An 18,631-nucleotide genomic window follows, 5' to 3' on the forward strand; every position below is an offset into this window, starting at 1 on the left:
CATTTCAGTGAAGAAGAAGAGTATATGGTAGAGGAGTTAATCAAGGTTGTTGTTGTGTGCATTCAAGTCATTTCTGACTTATGGCAACCCTAAGGTGAACCTATCACGAGATTTTCTTGGCAAGATTTATTCAAAAGGGGTTTCCCTTTGCCTTCCTCTGAGGCTGAGAGTGTGTGATCTGTCTAAGATCACCCAGTAGGTTTTGATGGCCGATTCAAACCCTAGTCTCCCAGTGTCCTAGTCCAACACTCAAACCACTACATAATACTGGCTCTCAAGCCAGAAGATACTGTGCTCAAATAAAAGTAGTGAGGCCTATCTAAATTGTTAGTTTTGTTCATTGTACACAAAACTCTCAACAAGCTGATCATTTTTTTTCTTCCCTGCAAAAAAACTGAATGGGATAAAAGTTACATTACAGCCTAGGGGCATATCCAGGCTGGCAGTACTTGTAAGAGATTCTACTGGCATGTACTGTAAATAAGTAGAAAAATATTTTTGTGACGATATAAGGTAGACTGCATGCCAATATAGTACAGCTCTTTATCTGTTGTTTCTTATTCTATACTTCTTGGTTAAACCTTTGTAACTTATTGAAGAAGTACTAGGTTTCTGTGGGTAGTCTTGCAAGAATACCCTGAAGGCACCAATTCCATCTGATCTTGGAAGCTAAGCAGGGTCAGTTATGGTTACTACTTGAATGGGAGACTACCAATGAATACCAGTTGCTGTAGACTATATTTCAGAGAAAGAAACTGGCAAAACTACCCCTGAATATTCCTTGCCTAAGAAAATTCTGAAATCATGGTGTTGCCATATGTCAACAGGCAACTTAAAAGCACATACACACACTTGCAAGAGCTTCTCACAGCATCACATTTTGAAAGCAGTTTTACATTTATTAAGAGAAACATTTCAGTTTAAATAACTACTTTAGTAGGCACTTTTCTGCTTAATTTTTCTGCAATTATGACTGATAGTCAGGGATGATGAGAATCATCATTCAAAACAACTGGAGAGCAACAGATTGGAGATATCTGCCATGGAGGATAACGATTCTCACCTGTCCACACAGGTGTGAGCTTCAGGTTGCACACAGGCCATATAAGAAAGAGTAGTGTGAGTGTACAAGCCTTGCAGCGTAACTCTGCCTCCTTTGGGACAGGTGCTACTTCCTGTTGGGCAATAAGGTGCCATTAGTGGGAGTGAGAGTACTTATCCAGTGGACTTGTATTTTTCTGGCCCTTCTCCTTTTTTATAAACATGTTTCAATACAGTTGCTTGAATAATAAGGTTTGTGTGTTTCTTTCTTCAGGTATCACAAGTACATATAGTAAACAGTATGTCTTCATATCCAATGGAAACAAAATATGGACGCTAACATTCTCTCAGAACCTTTCACAGAAAACTCCCCTTGTTCTTCTCCATGGATTTGGAGGTGGTGTTGGACTCTGGGCTCTGAACTTTGAAGATCTTTGTGAAAATAGGACTGTGTATGCATTTGACCTCTTGGGATTTGGACGCAGTAGTAGGCCACAGTTTGACACTGATGCAGAAGTAGCAGAAAATCAATTTGTAGAATCTATTGAAGAATGGCGACGGAAAATAGGATTGGACAGAATGATTTTACTTGGACACAACCTGGGCGGATTCCTGGCAGCAGCTTACTCTCTGAAATACCCATCAAGGTACCTGAAACTAATACAGCCCCCCTCCGTATTTGGCAATGGCTTGATTATACAGGTCTGCTAAACTGAGGACCATTAAAAACTTTTTTTATAAATGTATTTGACATTTGAAATTCCACAATGACCTCAGAATTTGCTCCATCACTTACAGTTTTTTCACAGCTTGCTTTGACGTGTCCATGTTGTAATATTTGACTGAATGAAATGACCTTGCAAAGCATTCTCCTGCAAAGAGTAGGAAAGGTTAAAGGTTTTAAGTCTTCTGATGGACTTTAAAAACACTTTTAATTCACTGGTATTAAACACAAAAATCCATTTGAAGGCCCTAAAAGAAATCACACTGGTACATCAATGTCCACACTTATCGAAGTTGAGTAACAATTTAATTGGTTTAAAAAAATTCTGAAAGAATTGTTTGTGGTATGACATTTTTACTGCATTTTTTAAATTTAGCATCCAAAAATACATTAAAAACAGCTACAGTATTGAAAAAAGTTTTTCATCACAGGCCTGTATTAAGTTTTTAGTGTTATATGGTACTGTATGCATCATGGAAAATTTGGTTAAATGAATATAATTACTTCAAATAGAACTTTGTTGAAAAATAGATTTCATAACTTTAAACTTAAAAATATAGACATTTCCAGTTGTATTACACAGCATGTTTTATTCCAGTAGTCTTTACATGCAACAGCATACGTGATGTTAACAAATTTCCCACTGTACCTTTGACTTTAAATGGAGGATTCTTTGCCCTTTCATGGTGTACTTACCTGGTCATATGTCCAGTCAGTTTCCACCACTGTTCTTACAAATGAATATTTCAGAGGAATGTTTTTAATTTTTTTATGGAAAGGAACTATTGTATGGTTGGCCCTCCACTTTTGCGGGTGATCAGGGCACAAGACACCTGCAAAAGTGGGAAAACTGCAAATAAGCAGGGAAAGGAGAGGAGGAACAATTGTGCCCCCACTACTTCCCCGGTGGGATAGCAGGCTGTAGGGAGCCTACTAACCCACCAGGGAAGGAGAAGAGGAGCAGTCATGTGTCCCCTCGCCCCGTGCCTTCACCAGTTGGATAGCATGCTTCCCACAACCTGCTCTCCCACTGGGGAAGGAGTAATTGTGGCCCCCACATCTTCCCCAGTAGAATTGTAGGCTGTGGGGAGCCAGCTGTCACACTGGGGGAGGTGTGATGTTGGCGCGCACACTCCTGGCTGCTCCCTCCCTCCTAGACCTCTTTCCCCCCCAAGGGGAAAAGCTCAGGAGGAGGGAGGAGAAGTGCATGTGCAGTGGCAGTGATGAACTCGCAAATAATCAAAACCGCAAGCATCAATGCCCCAAACATCGAGGACCAACTGTAGTTGTTCCGTAAGATAACATGCAGGCTTTCTAAGCAATTACAATACACCTTCTCATTTGAAATATTCAGATAGTGAGTTGAGCTGCAGCATAATTAATAGAGTGGAACCCCTAAATAAAATGGAAGAGAAGAGGAATAGCCATGTGTCTATTGTGACATGTGTGTGCATAAGTGTGCGTTATGCACACATAAATCCTTTTTGGACTATTATCTTGTCCTTGTACTCCATCCCAAAACCATCTTCGCAGGCAGCTGTGAAGCCCCAGGAGGATGAGGAGATGGTGCTGCTGCTATTTCTACTTCTTACTGGAGGGAAGTGGAGGAAGAAGGGAGGCAATTCAGACCATGGAGATACTGCTGATGTGGGCTCCTGGAGGAAGAAAAGATGTAATTCATCCATGACTTGATACTTTTTTCTTCTCCCTTCAACCAAGTTGACTTCAGTTACAATGTCATGGTCTGAATTGTCTCCTTTCTGGTATGCAGCAGGGCACACACACAAACTGGGGCTTGACAGCTACAACATGTGTAAATTTACAGCGCTTTATAAATAAAGGATAATAATAATAATAATAATAATAATAATAATAATGCGAAAGGGACTTCACCACTCTGTTGTAGGGTCCTGGATCCTCTGTTGTAGTGTACCTAGATCATGACCATAGGTGTTGGGAAATGGTACAGTTAAGGAAGAACCTGTGAATCCCAGTCATGCCTTTTGAGTACTTAGGTTGGTTACACATAGGTAACAAAACAATTCTGCACAGAGTGATTCATAAAGAATGTTACAAAAGTAGAGCAGTTCTTATTCAGTTTTGCACCATTCTTTATGTATCAGTCGGTATTTCTGGATAAAAGTCTCTGTGTATCTTTAAGTTACCTGTTGACTTACGGCGACTCCATTAATTCCATTGGGTTTGCTTAGGAGTTCCTTCTTCTGAAATATAGCCTGCAGCACGTGGTATTCATTGGCCATCTTCCATCCAAATAATAACCAGAGTTGCTCCTGCTTAGCTTCCAAGATCAGACAGGATCTGGTACCTTTAGAGTGTTTAGGTAGCATTTGTTGTTGTTAACTGTGCTCGAGTCAAGTTGGACTTATGGTGACCCCATGAGTGAGACACCTCCAAGCCCCCCTGTCCTCAACTGCTCTGTTCAGGTAGGCTCAGAGCCACGACCTCCTTGATTGAATCTATCCAACTAATATGTGGCCTCACTTTCTTTCTGCTGCCATCCACCTTTCTTAGCGTTATTGTCTTTTCCAGTAGCACTGGCTTCTCATGATGTGACCAAAGTGCAACAGCCTCAGTTTGGTCATCTTGACTTATAAGGAGAGGTCAGGCCAAATCTACTCTAGCACCCTTTTGTTTGTCTTTCTGACTGTCCACAGTATTCCCAGCACTCTTCTCCAGCACCACATCTCAAATGAGTTGAGTTTCTTTCTATCTGCTTTCTTCGCTGCCTTGCGAAGTCCATTATAAGTCCATTGAAATGACCAGGATTTGTTAGTCATTACTAACTTTAATCCTACTGATTTTAATGAATCATATCTAAGATAGACAAACACTAGATTTAGCCTTTTCTCTTTAAAGAACACAATTGTATCATGATTCAGGTGCTTATGTGTACACATCAACTGGATGGACTGCATTCAGATATCACATTAAAGTGACTTAACTGTACTTTGGCATGTCAGGAATGAACTTCAGTGAGTCTTAGGCACTTGCAGTTTCCCTTCTCTTATATGGCCATGTGAAGGAGTTTTTGTTTGGCTTCAGGACAGTTTGCGTTGTTCTTACAAACTGTGATGAATATTAACTTTGGATTGTAAACTAGTTTATTTTAATCAAACTATGGTTAACATTAATCACAATTAAAAATTGAGCAAAAATGGAAGTTCCCTAGCAGAGGAGAGGAGAAGGGGCATACATAAACTTGCAGCATGGAGTGGCTTATTCTCATCATACTAAACTGAGCCTACTATTGTTGTGAATAGTTTTGGTAAAGGTATGTCCAATAAATTACCTCCTTTCAGATATGCAAATATGAAAATCTTCAGTTCATACTCTTAAATAAGCTATTTTTTCTTGGACTCACCTTTTCTATAACAGTAGATAGTAGATGTTATCAGATTCATGGATGATCTTATTTATAAAAACACAGGAAGCTCTGTTTTAACATATAAGACAGTTATGAGCATTGGACTAAGACTCTAGAGATCAGGATTCACTTCCCCACTTGGCCATGGAAGCATACTGGGTGATCTTAGACAAATCACATACTCTTAGCCCCAGAAAACCCTGTGATAGGGTCACCTTAGGGTTGCCGTAAGTCAGAAATGACTTGAAGTCACACAACAACATTGTCAGTACTGGCAGTAATTTCTCCAGGGTTTCAGTCAGGAGTCTTTCCCAGCTCTTCCTAGATATGCTGTGATTAAGTTGAGACCTTTTGCATGCAAAGCATGTGTTTTATTGCTGAGCTACAGAAAGAGATGTTAGATTAAACCATCATATATGTTAAGTTAAAATGGAACATCATAATTGTTTTACTTCTGGGTATCATTCTGAGGAAATAGATGAATCCAATTAGACAGGTTCCACCATCTAAGGTGGGATAGAAATCATGTGACCCTCACGATGTCGTTGGACTGCAACACACAGCATTCCTCACTAGTTAGTTGTACTGGCTAGCAACTTGCAGTCCAACAATAACTGGCCCTTCATCCCACAGCAAGGAATGTTGTTGCAACCCAACAAGAAATGAAGGACCATGGGATTCCCACCTTGATCTAAGAGCTATTATGCTGATAACCTGAGAGAGAGAGGAGTATGAAAGGCAAATAAATATTTGTAGAATGAGTAATCAAAGGAAGCATATACCCAGGAGTCAACAAATGTTGTTTGACCTTACTGGCCAAACAAACATTTGCTATCACTAGGATCCCCTGTCCCTCCAGAGTTCTGTCCTTGACCTCCTTGTATGTTTCCAAAATGAGGGGAAATCACATTTCTTTCCAGCTGAAACCTCTTCTTTTCCCTAACCTGGTCCAGGCCTCAGAGTTAGAGAAGAATGCTGGACCTCATCCCCTCCCCGCCCCCACCATTCCCTTCTCCTTTTGTGTTGTGTCTTTTCAGATTGTAAACCTGAGGGCAGGGAACTGTCTATTATCCCCTCTGTTGTAAGCCGCCTGGATTCCCAGTGATTGGGCGGCATATAAATAAATCCTATTATTATTATTATTATTATTATTATTATTATTATTATTATTATTAACTCCTTCAGAGGTGGAGCAGAGTAGAGGATTGTTTGTTCCCCATCTTTGAATGGCTGTTCCAAGCTCAGTATACACATCTTGCAAATAAGATGCTATACAGTTTTGCCTTTCTCTTCCCCTCTTCACAACTGATGCTATGAATGTCCATTGGCCTTTATCTCTTTGCTCAAACTCCAAGCTGGAAGGGAGCTCTGCCTCTGCACCACATGTGTCCAGAGTGTCTTTTGAACACAGAAAAAAGCACACACACTTCTGGGAGATGGGAAGCTGAAGATGGTTATGGCTCTGCATTTGGGCACAGCAAAAGCCAATCCCTGGCTTGAAGAGAACTTTTGGATAATAGAGGGATAGGCTTCATTTCTTTCTCCTCTTTAGCTTTTGGTTTTAGGAAAACTTGGGATTTATGTGACTCACCTGAACTGGCATCTTTCTCTGTTATAATGGAGCAAGTGGAGAGCACAGTTACTGATCCTTGCAAATTCTGTTCCTTTTGCTGCAGAATGAGTAAGCTTAAGAGATGAATAAATTGTCATTGATGCAGAGAAGCAAGACTAACCTTTTTCTTATATGCAACATATTTCCTATTGTTTATACCTACAGAGCAAAGCATGTCATATTAGTGGAACCATGGGGTTTTCCAGAAAGACCTTCCAGTGCTGAACATGAAAGGGCTATTCCAATCTGGATCAAAGCACTTGGAGCAGTTTTGAGTCCATTTAATCCGTTGGCTGGTCTCAGAATAGCAGGACCCTTCGGTGAGTGCTAGCTAATACATTATTTTGGTGGCATTGCCTCATTCATCAGTTCTAGGACTGTTATGGATTTGACTTTAGGTCATCCTTGTATATAAACACTAGAACAGTAACTAGTACAATAGCCAAGAAAAAAAATTGCTTGTAAGGACATGCATAGGATTCCATGTATGTGGGTATTTTCAAGGTACAACTACTATGACAAGATAAACTTGGCTTGTGAGACAGCCAAGAAATAGTGTATTATATCAGATTTAAACTGGATGGGGTCAGACAGGCATTCTCTCTGTGTCTCACCTGACTCCTAAGCAATCGTTAGTTCTTGTATGTGTGTGAATATGTGTTTTTGTGTGAAAGTTGATTTCTATTTTGCTGTTATAAATAAAACTACATTTGGACCTTGCATTCTGGACTGATTTACACAGGCTTGATTCCTGCTTTTACTTGCCCAAAGCCCTCTCAGCAGCTTCCCTTGAGCTAATAAAATTCCCCTATTAAATAGTGGTTGTGGGTACCCTCTGGGAACCTGGCATTTTGTGTAACATATTGTTAGTTAGTCTGACCTAGAGTAAATCCATTAAATGAACTGGTGAATGGTAAACAAACATATAGCGTCTATGTTAATTCTATTAATTTAATGGGTTTACTCTAGTTAAGGCTAATATAAGAATTCTGGCCCTTGTCCATATCAAAGCATTTTGTCAGAGATTTCTCAAATTCAATGCCATTTTCTTCATTCCTAAGGTTTCTTAAATTTACAAAAGGTAGGTAGTAACACAATGAGTTATTGATTTAAGATTGCAGTGAGTAATGGCAATAGATTATTATTTAAGCGTGATAATTGCCATTGGAACAAATTACCATATATACTCGACTACAAGTCGTCCTCATGTATAAATTGAGGGCATGTTTTGGGGCCAAAATTATGGATTTTGCTATGACCCATGGCTATTGCAAGGGTAAAACTTAGGGGCATATAGTAAAGGATCTAAAGGATGAAGCAAAACAAAAGTGTCAAAAAACTTTTAAAATTCCAGCACGGTGGTGTTCCAACACCATGTGACACCAGGGGATGGTTCCTTCTTTTAAATAAGACTTAAGATACAGTACTTACATTGATCCATGGATAAGTCGACTCAGGTTTTTTGGGTCACTTTTTTGACCTAAATTTCTAGACTTATACAGGAGTATGTACAGTGCTTTTTAAAAATTTACTTTGCATATTCTGTCTGTGACAAAAGCCTTGAAACACTTGGGTCTGTAGAGCAACACAACTGAAAGTGTCATTCTTCAGGGCGAGCCAGTGCGTGTTATCAGCAACACTGGGCTAAGCAAATTTCTTAACACAAAAATGACTGGATTTAAGGGTATCCGGACATATTTGTGTCTAGGTTTTCAGATTTTTAATTTTAATTTTTATCTGTTTTTGCTAATTTGTTAGATGTCTGGGAATTTTAAAGAATTTTAAAGAAGCATCTTAAAAAGGCATTGAATATTAGGGAACATACTCACATATAAAATGTTAATTTTTCTGAGTCATTAAAATGTGAGTTTCTCTCTACCTTAGCCATCTCGTTTTTGATGTTACACTACAATGGGCTGCAGTTATTTTTGATTATGTTGTATACATGGTTGAGTGATTTGTCAAGCCAAAGAAAAGAGAAGGAAGCTTCATTTGGAGTGCTGCCTTTTGAAGGCTCAAGTTGTAGCCTAGTTCTACACTGAAATAGATGGATTTCTTCCATTATGTGAGGGAGGTGATTTGCGCTAAATATTTACATAAGTTGCAAGGAGCTTCAGTCTGTGCTGAATTACCGGTAGTGATTGATCTCTGAGGAACTGCTTTAGATTGGCAAAGATTTCACACCCATTTTAAATCATACTCTTGAAACCAAACATCAAAATACACATCCATTTTAAATCTTACTCTTAAACTAAACATCATTGATGATGATGATGATGTGTTTATTAAAAATATTTCTATACCAGTTGTCATTTGTACAATATCCTGAAATAGTTTACAACATAAAACAAGCTTACTAATACGTCTGCTACTACTGCTGCACCATAATCATTGTCAGCTATATCAAGCATTAGTCCAGTCTAGAGTAGACCAGTTGAAATAACCTGTATTAGTTGTAATTACCAATCCCAATTTATTTCAGTGTGCCTAGCAAGATTAAGGCCAAATTTAGCACAGGAGTGGGAATTGTGAGTCACTCCAGCTGTTATTGGACTATACTGCCCATGAATCCTCACCAGTATAACCAGTGGTAAGGAACGCTGGGAATTGCAGTTGAACATAATCTTACTGGGCTACATAATTCCCACCCTGATCTGGCATGAAAGTGATAGTTATTGTTGTTTTCATTAATATTGGATGAAAGGATTGTGAGCTTTCAGTTCTGGTACTCAGAACAAATTTAAATGTGTATCATTTTATATAAGATGTTTGCTGGTGGATCATGGGGTTATAGTAAAAAAAAGTATATTTCATTGATATCTGCTTGCTACTGGTATAGAATGGAGATATCTGTCCTTCTGCTGGAGAGATGGAAAAGTATCATTATTATTCCCTGATGCTATGTAAGGTTTAGAAATACAGTAGAGCTTTCCTAGAGTGGAAACTTAAACTAGCACTACATATGCATTCTCTCTTAAATGTAAAGGTTTAACTCGGAGGTTTCATTCCTCCGATAGAAGGAGGTAATTCTTGGGTTCAGCCCACAATTCCTCCTTCTGTTCAGTAAATATACAGTAAGTCTACATGGCTTCCTTGCCTTTTTGTATTTCATTTATGGCTGAGTAGCTTGGACTGAACCTCATATATCCAATGTTAGTTTGTGGCTAAAAACAAATAAAAGCAGTTTTGTGGGGAGAGAAATGCAATGTGAGATGTGGAAATCTTCAGTGTCCATTTCTGGCAGCCACAGAATTATCATTTATTAATTCCTGGCTAAAATGCCTGGTAATGCAGTGTAGGATAAGATAACTTGATTCATCTCTGTAGCTATTGAAACAATTATTTATTACCATTACAGAGTGTTTTGAGGGGGAAAAAATCATTCTGTACACGTACTTTGCAGTTTTATTTTTGTTTGAAATTTTATTTTTTTGTCTTGATTTATGACAGGATTGAGCCTTGTACAACGTATTAGGCCAGACTTCAAAAGAAAGTATTCCTCCATGTTTGATGATGATACAGTTACTGAATATATCTACCATTGTAATGTGCAGTCACCAAGGTAAGTGTAAGTAAGCAAAATCCTATATACTAATAGTGAGCTAGTTTTCTGAGTGTGGGTCCTTATGTAACATGCATGCACAGGAGCGAAGTGTGAGTAAAGTTGGAAAAATCCAAGATTTGCAGAAGCAAAAAAAAAAAAAAAACCCTTTAGAATGGAAAAAAAGTCCTTACGTATAAAATAAATAAATAATTCCAAATAACCCAGTGAGAATTGAGCAAGCTCACTGGGCACAAAATGCTGGCAGATGGAAAAAGAAATGAAATGGGATGTTGTGGAAAAGCAAAGATATGACTCATTTGAACCTGAATAGCTACATTCTGCAATGCACCTTTGTTGCAAATCCCACTTGCTTTGTTAATGTTTGACTTTACCAAGAAATCTCCTGCATGTTACTATAGAGCATGGGTAAGAAATGTGTGGGTCTCCAGATATTATTGACTTGCAGGTGCCACCAGCCCTAAAATTTTTATCAAATGGTGAAGAATTGTGGGAGTTGCTGTCCAGGAGTTTCAGGAGATCCAACCATTCCCCATCCCGGCTATAGAAAGTGATGGTAAGATGGGTATGAAGAACACAAAAGCAGCTGTCCCAGATAGCGATCTGAAAAGTTGGACAGTCAGTTGAAAGCAGAGATGTTGTGACAAGAATCTATGGCTTTTGTAGATAGTTTTATCCAATTTGGTAGTTGTACTACAATGGCCAGATAAAACACATACTGCTATACATGATTGATTCATAGAATGCTGAATGGTTTGTAATCTTTGCACCTCACCAAAGCCTCATCTCACCAGCTCTTTCATAAAAGTACTGTCTTGACTGTGCCAGCTCTGTGCGATTCTGAACAGCATATAAGAGAAATGCCAGAATGTGCAGAACTGTGTTATGACAATCAGCAGGGAGGAAAGTTGCACATAATTCATATAAAATCTTGGTTTTACCTACTCTTTATACATTTTTATTAAACCATAACAGAGTTATTCTGTGTGTTTTATTGTTTTCTAAAAAAAAGTACAAGTACAAGTGAATTTAACCTTGGTTTGTCACAACTACTAGAATCATGTGCCTCATCAGTTTCACTGTTTCTTTGCCTTTACTCGGAATCAGTTTCAGCATTTTATCCTAAAACCTAGATCTGTGCAATGAAAATTAAAGAATGCTTATCATTATATGTGTATCAGTGTGTCTGTTATTGTATTATGCAGCAGCCATATGTTTCTTACTTTTTGTTACTAGCAGTGTCTGTTGTCTTTTTCATACATAATGGTACTTCCATTAGGTGGGTTTGTATTTAATTTTAAAAAGTATAAAGTCCATGTCTACAAAACAGAATTGTTTTTTTCATATCTTTAAGTGGCGAAACAGCTTTCAAGAACATGACAGTTCCATATGGATGGGCAAAAAGGCCAATGCTGCAACGAATTGCCCATATGCACAAAGACATTCCTATCACTGTGATTTATGGAGCACGATCATGTATAGATGGCAATTCCGGGACCACCATACAGTCTCTGCGACCAAATTCTTATGTCAAAACAATAGTAAGTGGGGCATTCTAACAATTTTTGTTGATGGTTGCTATAAATTGCTTCCTTTTCCGGTGTGTTTGAATGACAGCTTTAAGATTTCAAGAGAACAAAGGCAGAATCTTTAGTAATGTGGCAGATAGGTTTGGCTATTTATTTTCCCCAGCTCTGACTCAGATGTACAGTTATAGAATCAAAGGTACCAAAGATGATGACCCAAGATGACCTAAGGCCCATCTAATCTAAGCCTTTGGCAATACAAAAACCTACTGCTAAAGCACCCTAAAAAGTGGCTATCTAGCCTCTGTTTAAAAACGTCAAGAGAATCAGAATCCCTTGTCCCATCTGTGTAGATGGCTGGGTAGAATTAGGTGGTAAGGGAAAACTTTCTTCATTTTGGTCTAAATCCAAAAATAATCCTATCTAGATATGATCCACAGTCACAATTCATGTAAGTTACACTTATTTCAGTGGCCCTACTATTTGTAGTACTAACATTGGATTTAACCCAAGAGTGAGAATCATGTGGTCCTCTGTGAGTCCCAGCAATTTTAGTCTGCGTAGCCATTGGCAAGGAATGCTGCAAGTTGCAGACCAACAACATCTGACAGACTGCATGATTCCTGCCCTAGTTTAGCCCACAGCATCCTGAAAAACATTACAACTATATCATGCTTGCAGTGGCATAAGTGTAAACCAAATTGAATTTGATAAAACAGTCTATAAAAGAATCGCAGACAAAAATAACATTTAAGGACTACTTTGTCGCCAGTTGTTCTGTGTTGTCTTATATAGTTTAAATCTATTTGGATAAACAACTTCTCTGTCTTTGTACAGTAGTCCCTCTACATTTGCTAGTGTTAGGGGCACAGGACCCCCATGAATGTGGAACTACCACAAATAAAAACTCCATTATTCTTTTTAACTAAGGGAATTCCTCTCTAGGAATATCCTGGTCCTCCTGTGGAACTCTGTGGTCAACATCTGCCATAAGTTGATCATAGAATCATGCTGGAGAACTTACAAATGCCTAGAGAAGTGTTTTCTGTAGGAACGTCTATGTTCTCCAGCACAACTGTATGGTCCACTTTCAGCAGAATTGCACTGGACAACGTAGAGATTCTTAAAGAGAACATATTAATCAAAACCACAAACAAATCCGCAAAAGTCAAAGCTGCAGATGTAGAGGGTCAGCTGTAATTGTTGACTTAAGGTTTTGTTGGGACAGTTCCAGAAGAGTGGACTTGGCCGGGGGGAGGGGAAGCAATGATGACTGGATTTTTAAAAATCAGTTTTGTCACTTCAGTGTTTCTGTAAAAGACCAGTTTTTTTCTTGTAAGGCAATCTTAAATGGATGTTTTCTTTCCTCCCCTCACTTTGTACAGGCTATCCTTGGTGCAGGTCATTATGTATATGCTGATCAGCCAGAGGACTTCAACCAGAAAGTAAAAGAGATTTGCAATTCTGTGGACTAATAGGATTTTAGTATTGTGAAGGAAAGCCACAGTTACAGTTCAGCAACACTTTGGTGGTATATTATGAAAGTTAAATTGTACTGGATTTTTTTTAAAAATAGGTTTTGTTTGCACCATTTATTTCATATGTTTGCACACGTTAAACCATGCAGTGCCTTTTGCTGGAATAGGGATATTAAAAAACAAAAACTTTGTACATTTTAGTTTGATGCTGTTCTTTATATCTTTAGATAAGATATTTGTATCTATGTATATTAAATACTACATTTTAAAAATGGATTGTTAACTATTGATTCTGAGAAATTTAGAGTATTTAAATTTGCGTGCTGCAGATGCAGCAAGAATTTCTGTAGTAAATATTCTTACAAAATTGTGAGTGAAATTGCAATTGGACTCCTTCAGCTTCCCTGTGTTGTAATCTCTTTGAGCTCTTTGAGAATTTTCAAATAGATGACATTTATTTTTTGTTTGCGTCATTCTGTCTTTACGTTTCATTGTTTATGTCATTCTGTCTTTACATTTTATTGCCAATTAAGGCTGGCAAGCACCCAAGAAAAAAAAAAGGAGCAAGAATTAGGCAAAGACTTGAGTTTCAGCACTGATCCCCTTCCTACCTCTTCCTCCAGTCTTGGAATGTTTGTTGTTCGGTGCAGTAACTATTGTATGTTCTATTTCCTCACGAATTTCATTTTGTAAGATGCTAACATTACTGACATATACTTTTAAAGACATCTATTTACAAGTCCTGTGGATTTGAAGAATAAATGCCTTCTTAGTTGTACAACCTGTTCATTTGGTAATGCAATTATTGCAAGATCTATTGCTGGCTTGACTCAAGTTTTTACATGTTAGTAATCCATGTTTAATTAATCCTGGGACAACATTGTCCCAGTGATGTTTCTCAAGCCTGGAGGAGTATGTGTTTGGATTTTTATTTTTTGGGGAAAAAAATCTTTTTGAAATTAGCCAGTCAGACTGGGAGAAAATCTTACTCCGTCAAAGTCCAGTTATCCTATAAGAAGGCATCATAGATTTTTTTTAAATGCAAATGAATCAAGAAATGCTATCTTACCTTAGATGTTTTTTATTTATTTAAAATGTGTGATTTTATTCTTTTTTTTTAAATTGGAGCTTATTTAGGCTCTCATTTCTTTACAAAACTAATTTTTTTTAAGATAAGCAAATTTGTTATCAACCTAAAAGCAAAATGAATGCTTTGTAAACAAAATAACTTATTGGTTATATACAATAACTTACTGGTTAGCCTTTGAATGCTGAAATAACTACTGAATCTCTAGTATTTCTTACATAAAGTCTTTGTACCAGGTTTAAGTAATTATTGAAAACTAGTTACTTTGCTGCCTCTTAAAGATGCAGTCTCAGGTTGAATTATAAAAATGGAAGGTGTTCTCTCTGTAAGAGAGATTTAATATTTTGGTGCTGTTGTAACTTGAACAGTCACTGTAACTCCCTTGACTTTAATTTAAAATGTATGCTGAATATTGGCACCATTATGCAGTTCAGTATTGCATAGTAAAATCCTGTGTTTGGAACTAAAATACAGAATTGTGTTTTTCTTTAGTATGTGGATCTGTTAAGTGATTTCCTAGTTGAAGAAAGCATTTGCATTCCACTGGGGGGAAAATTGTTTTACAATCACCAGTTTGTGTCTGTCAGCAATTTAACATTTCACACAACATGTTCCTCCTTGGTGCATTCTTGAAGAAATATGAAGCACAACAAATGTTTGTTTTCGTCTGGCATAATGTTGGGAGTCCCACATTACTATGTTGAAAAAAACAACAGTGAGAGTCGAGATGGACAACTTGCGGTCCTCCAGATATTGTTGACCTATGTAGCTCCCATTAGATCAGGCTAGTATAGCTAATAAGTGAGGGATAATGTGAGATGCAGTTTAACAATATCTGATGGGCTACAAATTGCCCACCCCCAACTACAAATGCCAAATGCAGACCTGTTTTCATTTTAATCTTCTGAGTACATCTGCTGGTAAATAGCTGTTAATATGTACTTTGCACAGTTAAATAGTTGAAGTTGTACTTGCATATGCTCTAATTGGTGGTTCCAGTGGGTAATCATAGATGAGTGTGACTGCTTTTGATTCCAGGCTTGCATGAGCTTCATAAGTAGGAGAGATCTGCATGGGACTTGTCCACCACAGTAGTGTTTCTGGAATTTTACAATGACTTTTACAGATATACATTCTTGGAGTACCATAGTTTGTTTCTGATTTCTTAGGCATTTGAAACTGACTAGGCACAACATGAGAGCTCTGTAATCAGTATATTATGCTTCCGGAAGTTCAAAGTAAAAATACTGGTGGAGAAACTGTATTGGGGAAGCAATTCTGGGAAGGGATGTTTAACCTCTCCCCTGATGTATGGTGGTCGCCTAATCTGAATAGAACTGCAGTTTGTCCTATGGACGAAAGACATACATGAATACATACATGAAACTATACATTTTCCTCTGCAGGGCAAATAGCAGCCATAGGGCGGGGAAGAGGAATTTAGATTGTGAAAAGGGTCAGTAATGGAAAACATTTAACATTCTTTCCAGCCTAGTCTCTAATCCAATTTAGATTTCTCTGTGGCTGCTTCGGATGGAAATCATGATAATTGATCTCCTACATAATATCTGGAGTTCCCCACCTCCTTGGTTCTCTCTATTAATTGCTGCTGCTTTATATGCTGCATTCAAGTAATATGATTTACAAGCAAGTATCCAAAATTTGCTCTGAAGGCCAAAATAGATGGCCCGGATAGGGCAGCGTGAAGCCACTCCACCTGAAGACAGATTGGAGTCTTGGCATCTGAATGCTGCACTTTTGATGTGCTGCTGCGCTAGCTGAAAAATGAGCAGTTTTGAACCGCTCCTTTTTTGGCTGCGGAAAAGCTGCCTTTTCCAGCATGTTGGGGGCTTGCAGCATGTAACTGCCACGCACCTGGGATGCCTGGAAGTCAGCTGATGTGTGGCCACTCTGGGCGCCTTCATGCCGGTCTGTACCAGTCTGTAAGTGACAAAATACAGGGTGCCAATTCAGTGACAGGTCATACTGACATATTCCTCAGTCACTGAACTTTGCCACATTCTATATTGTCATCTTCAAAAATCCTTGCTGTAGTCAAACTGATTTGAGTCATTTTGCCTGTGAGCCACTTATTGACATTAAAAAAAATAGTTACAGTGGGCATTCATAGCTTCTAACCAAACCAAACATAGTCCACCTGATAAATGAACAAGCAACTTGAGTGACTTGTTGTGGAGGCTCGAGTCATACTATAAAATTGAGTCACCTACAGTGGACTGACATGCCAACTCATTTATCCAATAGTTGGCATGTCTGCTCCATTCACTGTAGGTGGCTTGTTTATCAAAAGTTGGCATACTGGTCTAGTGTGGATGATTCAGTTTTAAAAGCATATCTTCAAGCATCTTCATAATGATGTAAGCCTGAATAATAAATCATTAAAGATTTCAACGTGGAATCTTCTGGAAAATAGTTGTTCCTTACAGAAATCTTTGTCATGGTAAAATAATGATAAAATCAGAAAAGTACAATAACCTGTGGCCCACCAAAAGTTCACCTAAGTATTGATAAACTTATCTGATCCCTGCTCAGGATTATAAAATCAGGAAATTGAAAACCTGATCAGATGATTTGGGCAGGGCTAATGCATCACAAGTTGTAATGTATAAGCCTATCGGAGAAAGGTTTTGTATGGTGCTGTCTCCATTTTATTGCATAATAGCACATTTATAAGAATATCCACAAAAGAATTATAATGATCTTGTTCACCTCAATGTGACCTTTCCTTATAATTGTGTAATATAAAGGTTAATTGCTCTTTTGTTTCTCTGCTGCCAGAAGACTCATGGAGATTTACTGTGATCTTAAAACAGATTCAGTACGTTGCTTTTTGAAATAGAACTGTGATATTGTTAGGCCATAAATACAGACAGTTTCTTTGCCCATAGTAATAGAAATATTTTCAATCAAAGACTAAAATATTCCTGATTAATTTTCAGTGTGTATCTTCCAATTATATTGGTTTGTTTTCAGAAAGTGAGAACCAATACTGTTGAATGACTCACGTGGGAAGAATTTTCTGGCAGTGGAGAAAGGTATCCTTGGATTGGATGGATTGCTCCTCTTGCTTGCTCTGATAAGCAGGAAGGAGACAAAATCAAATCTGCAGGTATTCTCCATCCACTGCTGGGGGAAAAATAGGCCAGTATGTCTTAAAGGACTTGTTTTTGCTGATCTTACTTCCCAGGCTGGGCCTTCAGCCCACTAGGGCAGCTTTTCAGGAATTTGAACAGATGAGGAAGAATGGATTAAACACCCTCTCCAAGCCCTTTGTCCAGCGTGCCATATGTTCTTTGGGCCCATGGGAAATCTTAATACAAGCCAATATCACTCAACCATTTTGACATATGGTCTGGTTAGGTATCTAGATTATCTGCATCAACTAAAACTTTTAAAACACTATTTGTCCAATCCACAACTGTTCAGATTTATGACTTCAAGGATATAAAAACTTAATAATAAACACACTTTTTTCCTGGTAGCATCCAAGCAAATTCAAGCCTTTTATCTGTGATTGCTCAGTGGCATTAGAAGATGAAACTATCAATCTGAAAATGAAAAGAGTTGTCATTTTAATTTAGAGAATTTAGTTGAGATTATCTTTTGAAAGGCTTTCACAACCAATGTAAACTCTAATATTATGGATAGCTTATAATGCTTATTTATTATTGAGCGGACTGTTTAAATTGTACAATTAGTTTAATTAACATTTCAGTGTGTATAATTTACTGTGTTTTTATTGGAGCTTCTTTTTCTTTATGTTGGAAGCTATCTTGCACCCCCAGGAGGATAGTGGAATATAAATAATTTAATAAATATGTGCAATTTTGCTGTGGACATGTTTCTTTATACTTAGTAAGGAAATGTTGATTGTAGTTTTGTATGACCAATGCACACAGAACTTGTCTGATTCTGGAAACTAAACTGAGGCCAAAAACAGACGGTGGTAAAGGGATGCCTCAGTGCCGCCTCTTTGAGCACTGTGTTGGGGTCACGACAACCACATGCTACACCCAACCTGGCATTTTCCCAGTGCAAAAAGAAGTGGCAGAAAGCCATTCCTTTTTACGCCAGGTAAAAGGGGTGTTTGCTGGCGTGGCAGCAGTTTTTCTGGGTTTTGTCGGCATGTGGCATCTAAACGCCACTCTGCTGAAATGCCTCAATGCCGCCATAATGTGGTTGCTCGGGATGTCTT

The 18,631-nt window shown here is 38.1% G+C and overlaps 1 protein-coding gene across 1 annotated transcript in view; it reads left to right on the forward strand.

Moving 5' to 3' along the window:
- ABHD5 (abhydrolase domain containing 5, lysophosphatidic acid acyltransferase) overlaps positions 1–18,271 on the forward strand; it is a 32,157-nt gene extending 13,886 nt beyond the window's left edge. The window contains exons 3-7 of the mRNA XM_089532871.1: positions 1,316–1,688; positions 6,928–7,082; positions 10,213–10,324; positions 11,679–11,865; positions 13,236–18,271. Coding sequence (XP_089388997.1) covers positions 1,316–1,688; positions 6,928–7,082; positions 10,213–10,324; positions 11,679–11,865; positions 13,236–13,325 — 917 coding nt within the window. The 3' untranslated portion in view covers positions 13,326–18,271. The remainder of the gene's footprint in view (positions 1–1,315; positions 1,689–6,927; positions 7,083–10,212; positions 10,325–11,678; positions 11,866–13,235) is intronic.
- The last annotated feature ends 360 nt before the right edge of the window (positions 18,272–18,631 follow it).

Source organism: Sceloporus occidentalis, unplaced genomic scaffold, assembly GCF_023333645.1.
Source record: "Sceloporus occidentalis isolate IW3139 unplaced genomic scaffold, rSceOcc1.0.p SCAF_7, whole genome shotgun sequence".
Taxonomy (NCBI): domain Eukaryota; kingdom Metazoa; phylum Chordata; class Lepidosauria; order Squamata; family Phrynosomatidae; genus Sceloporus; species Sceloporus occidentalis.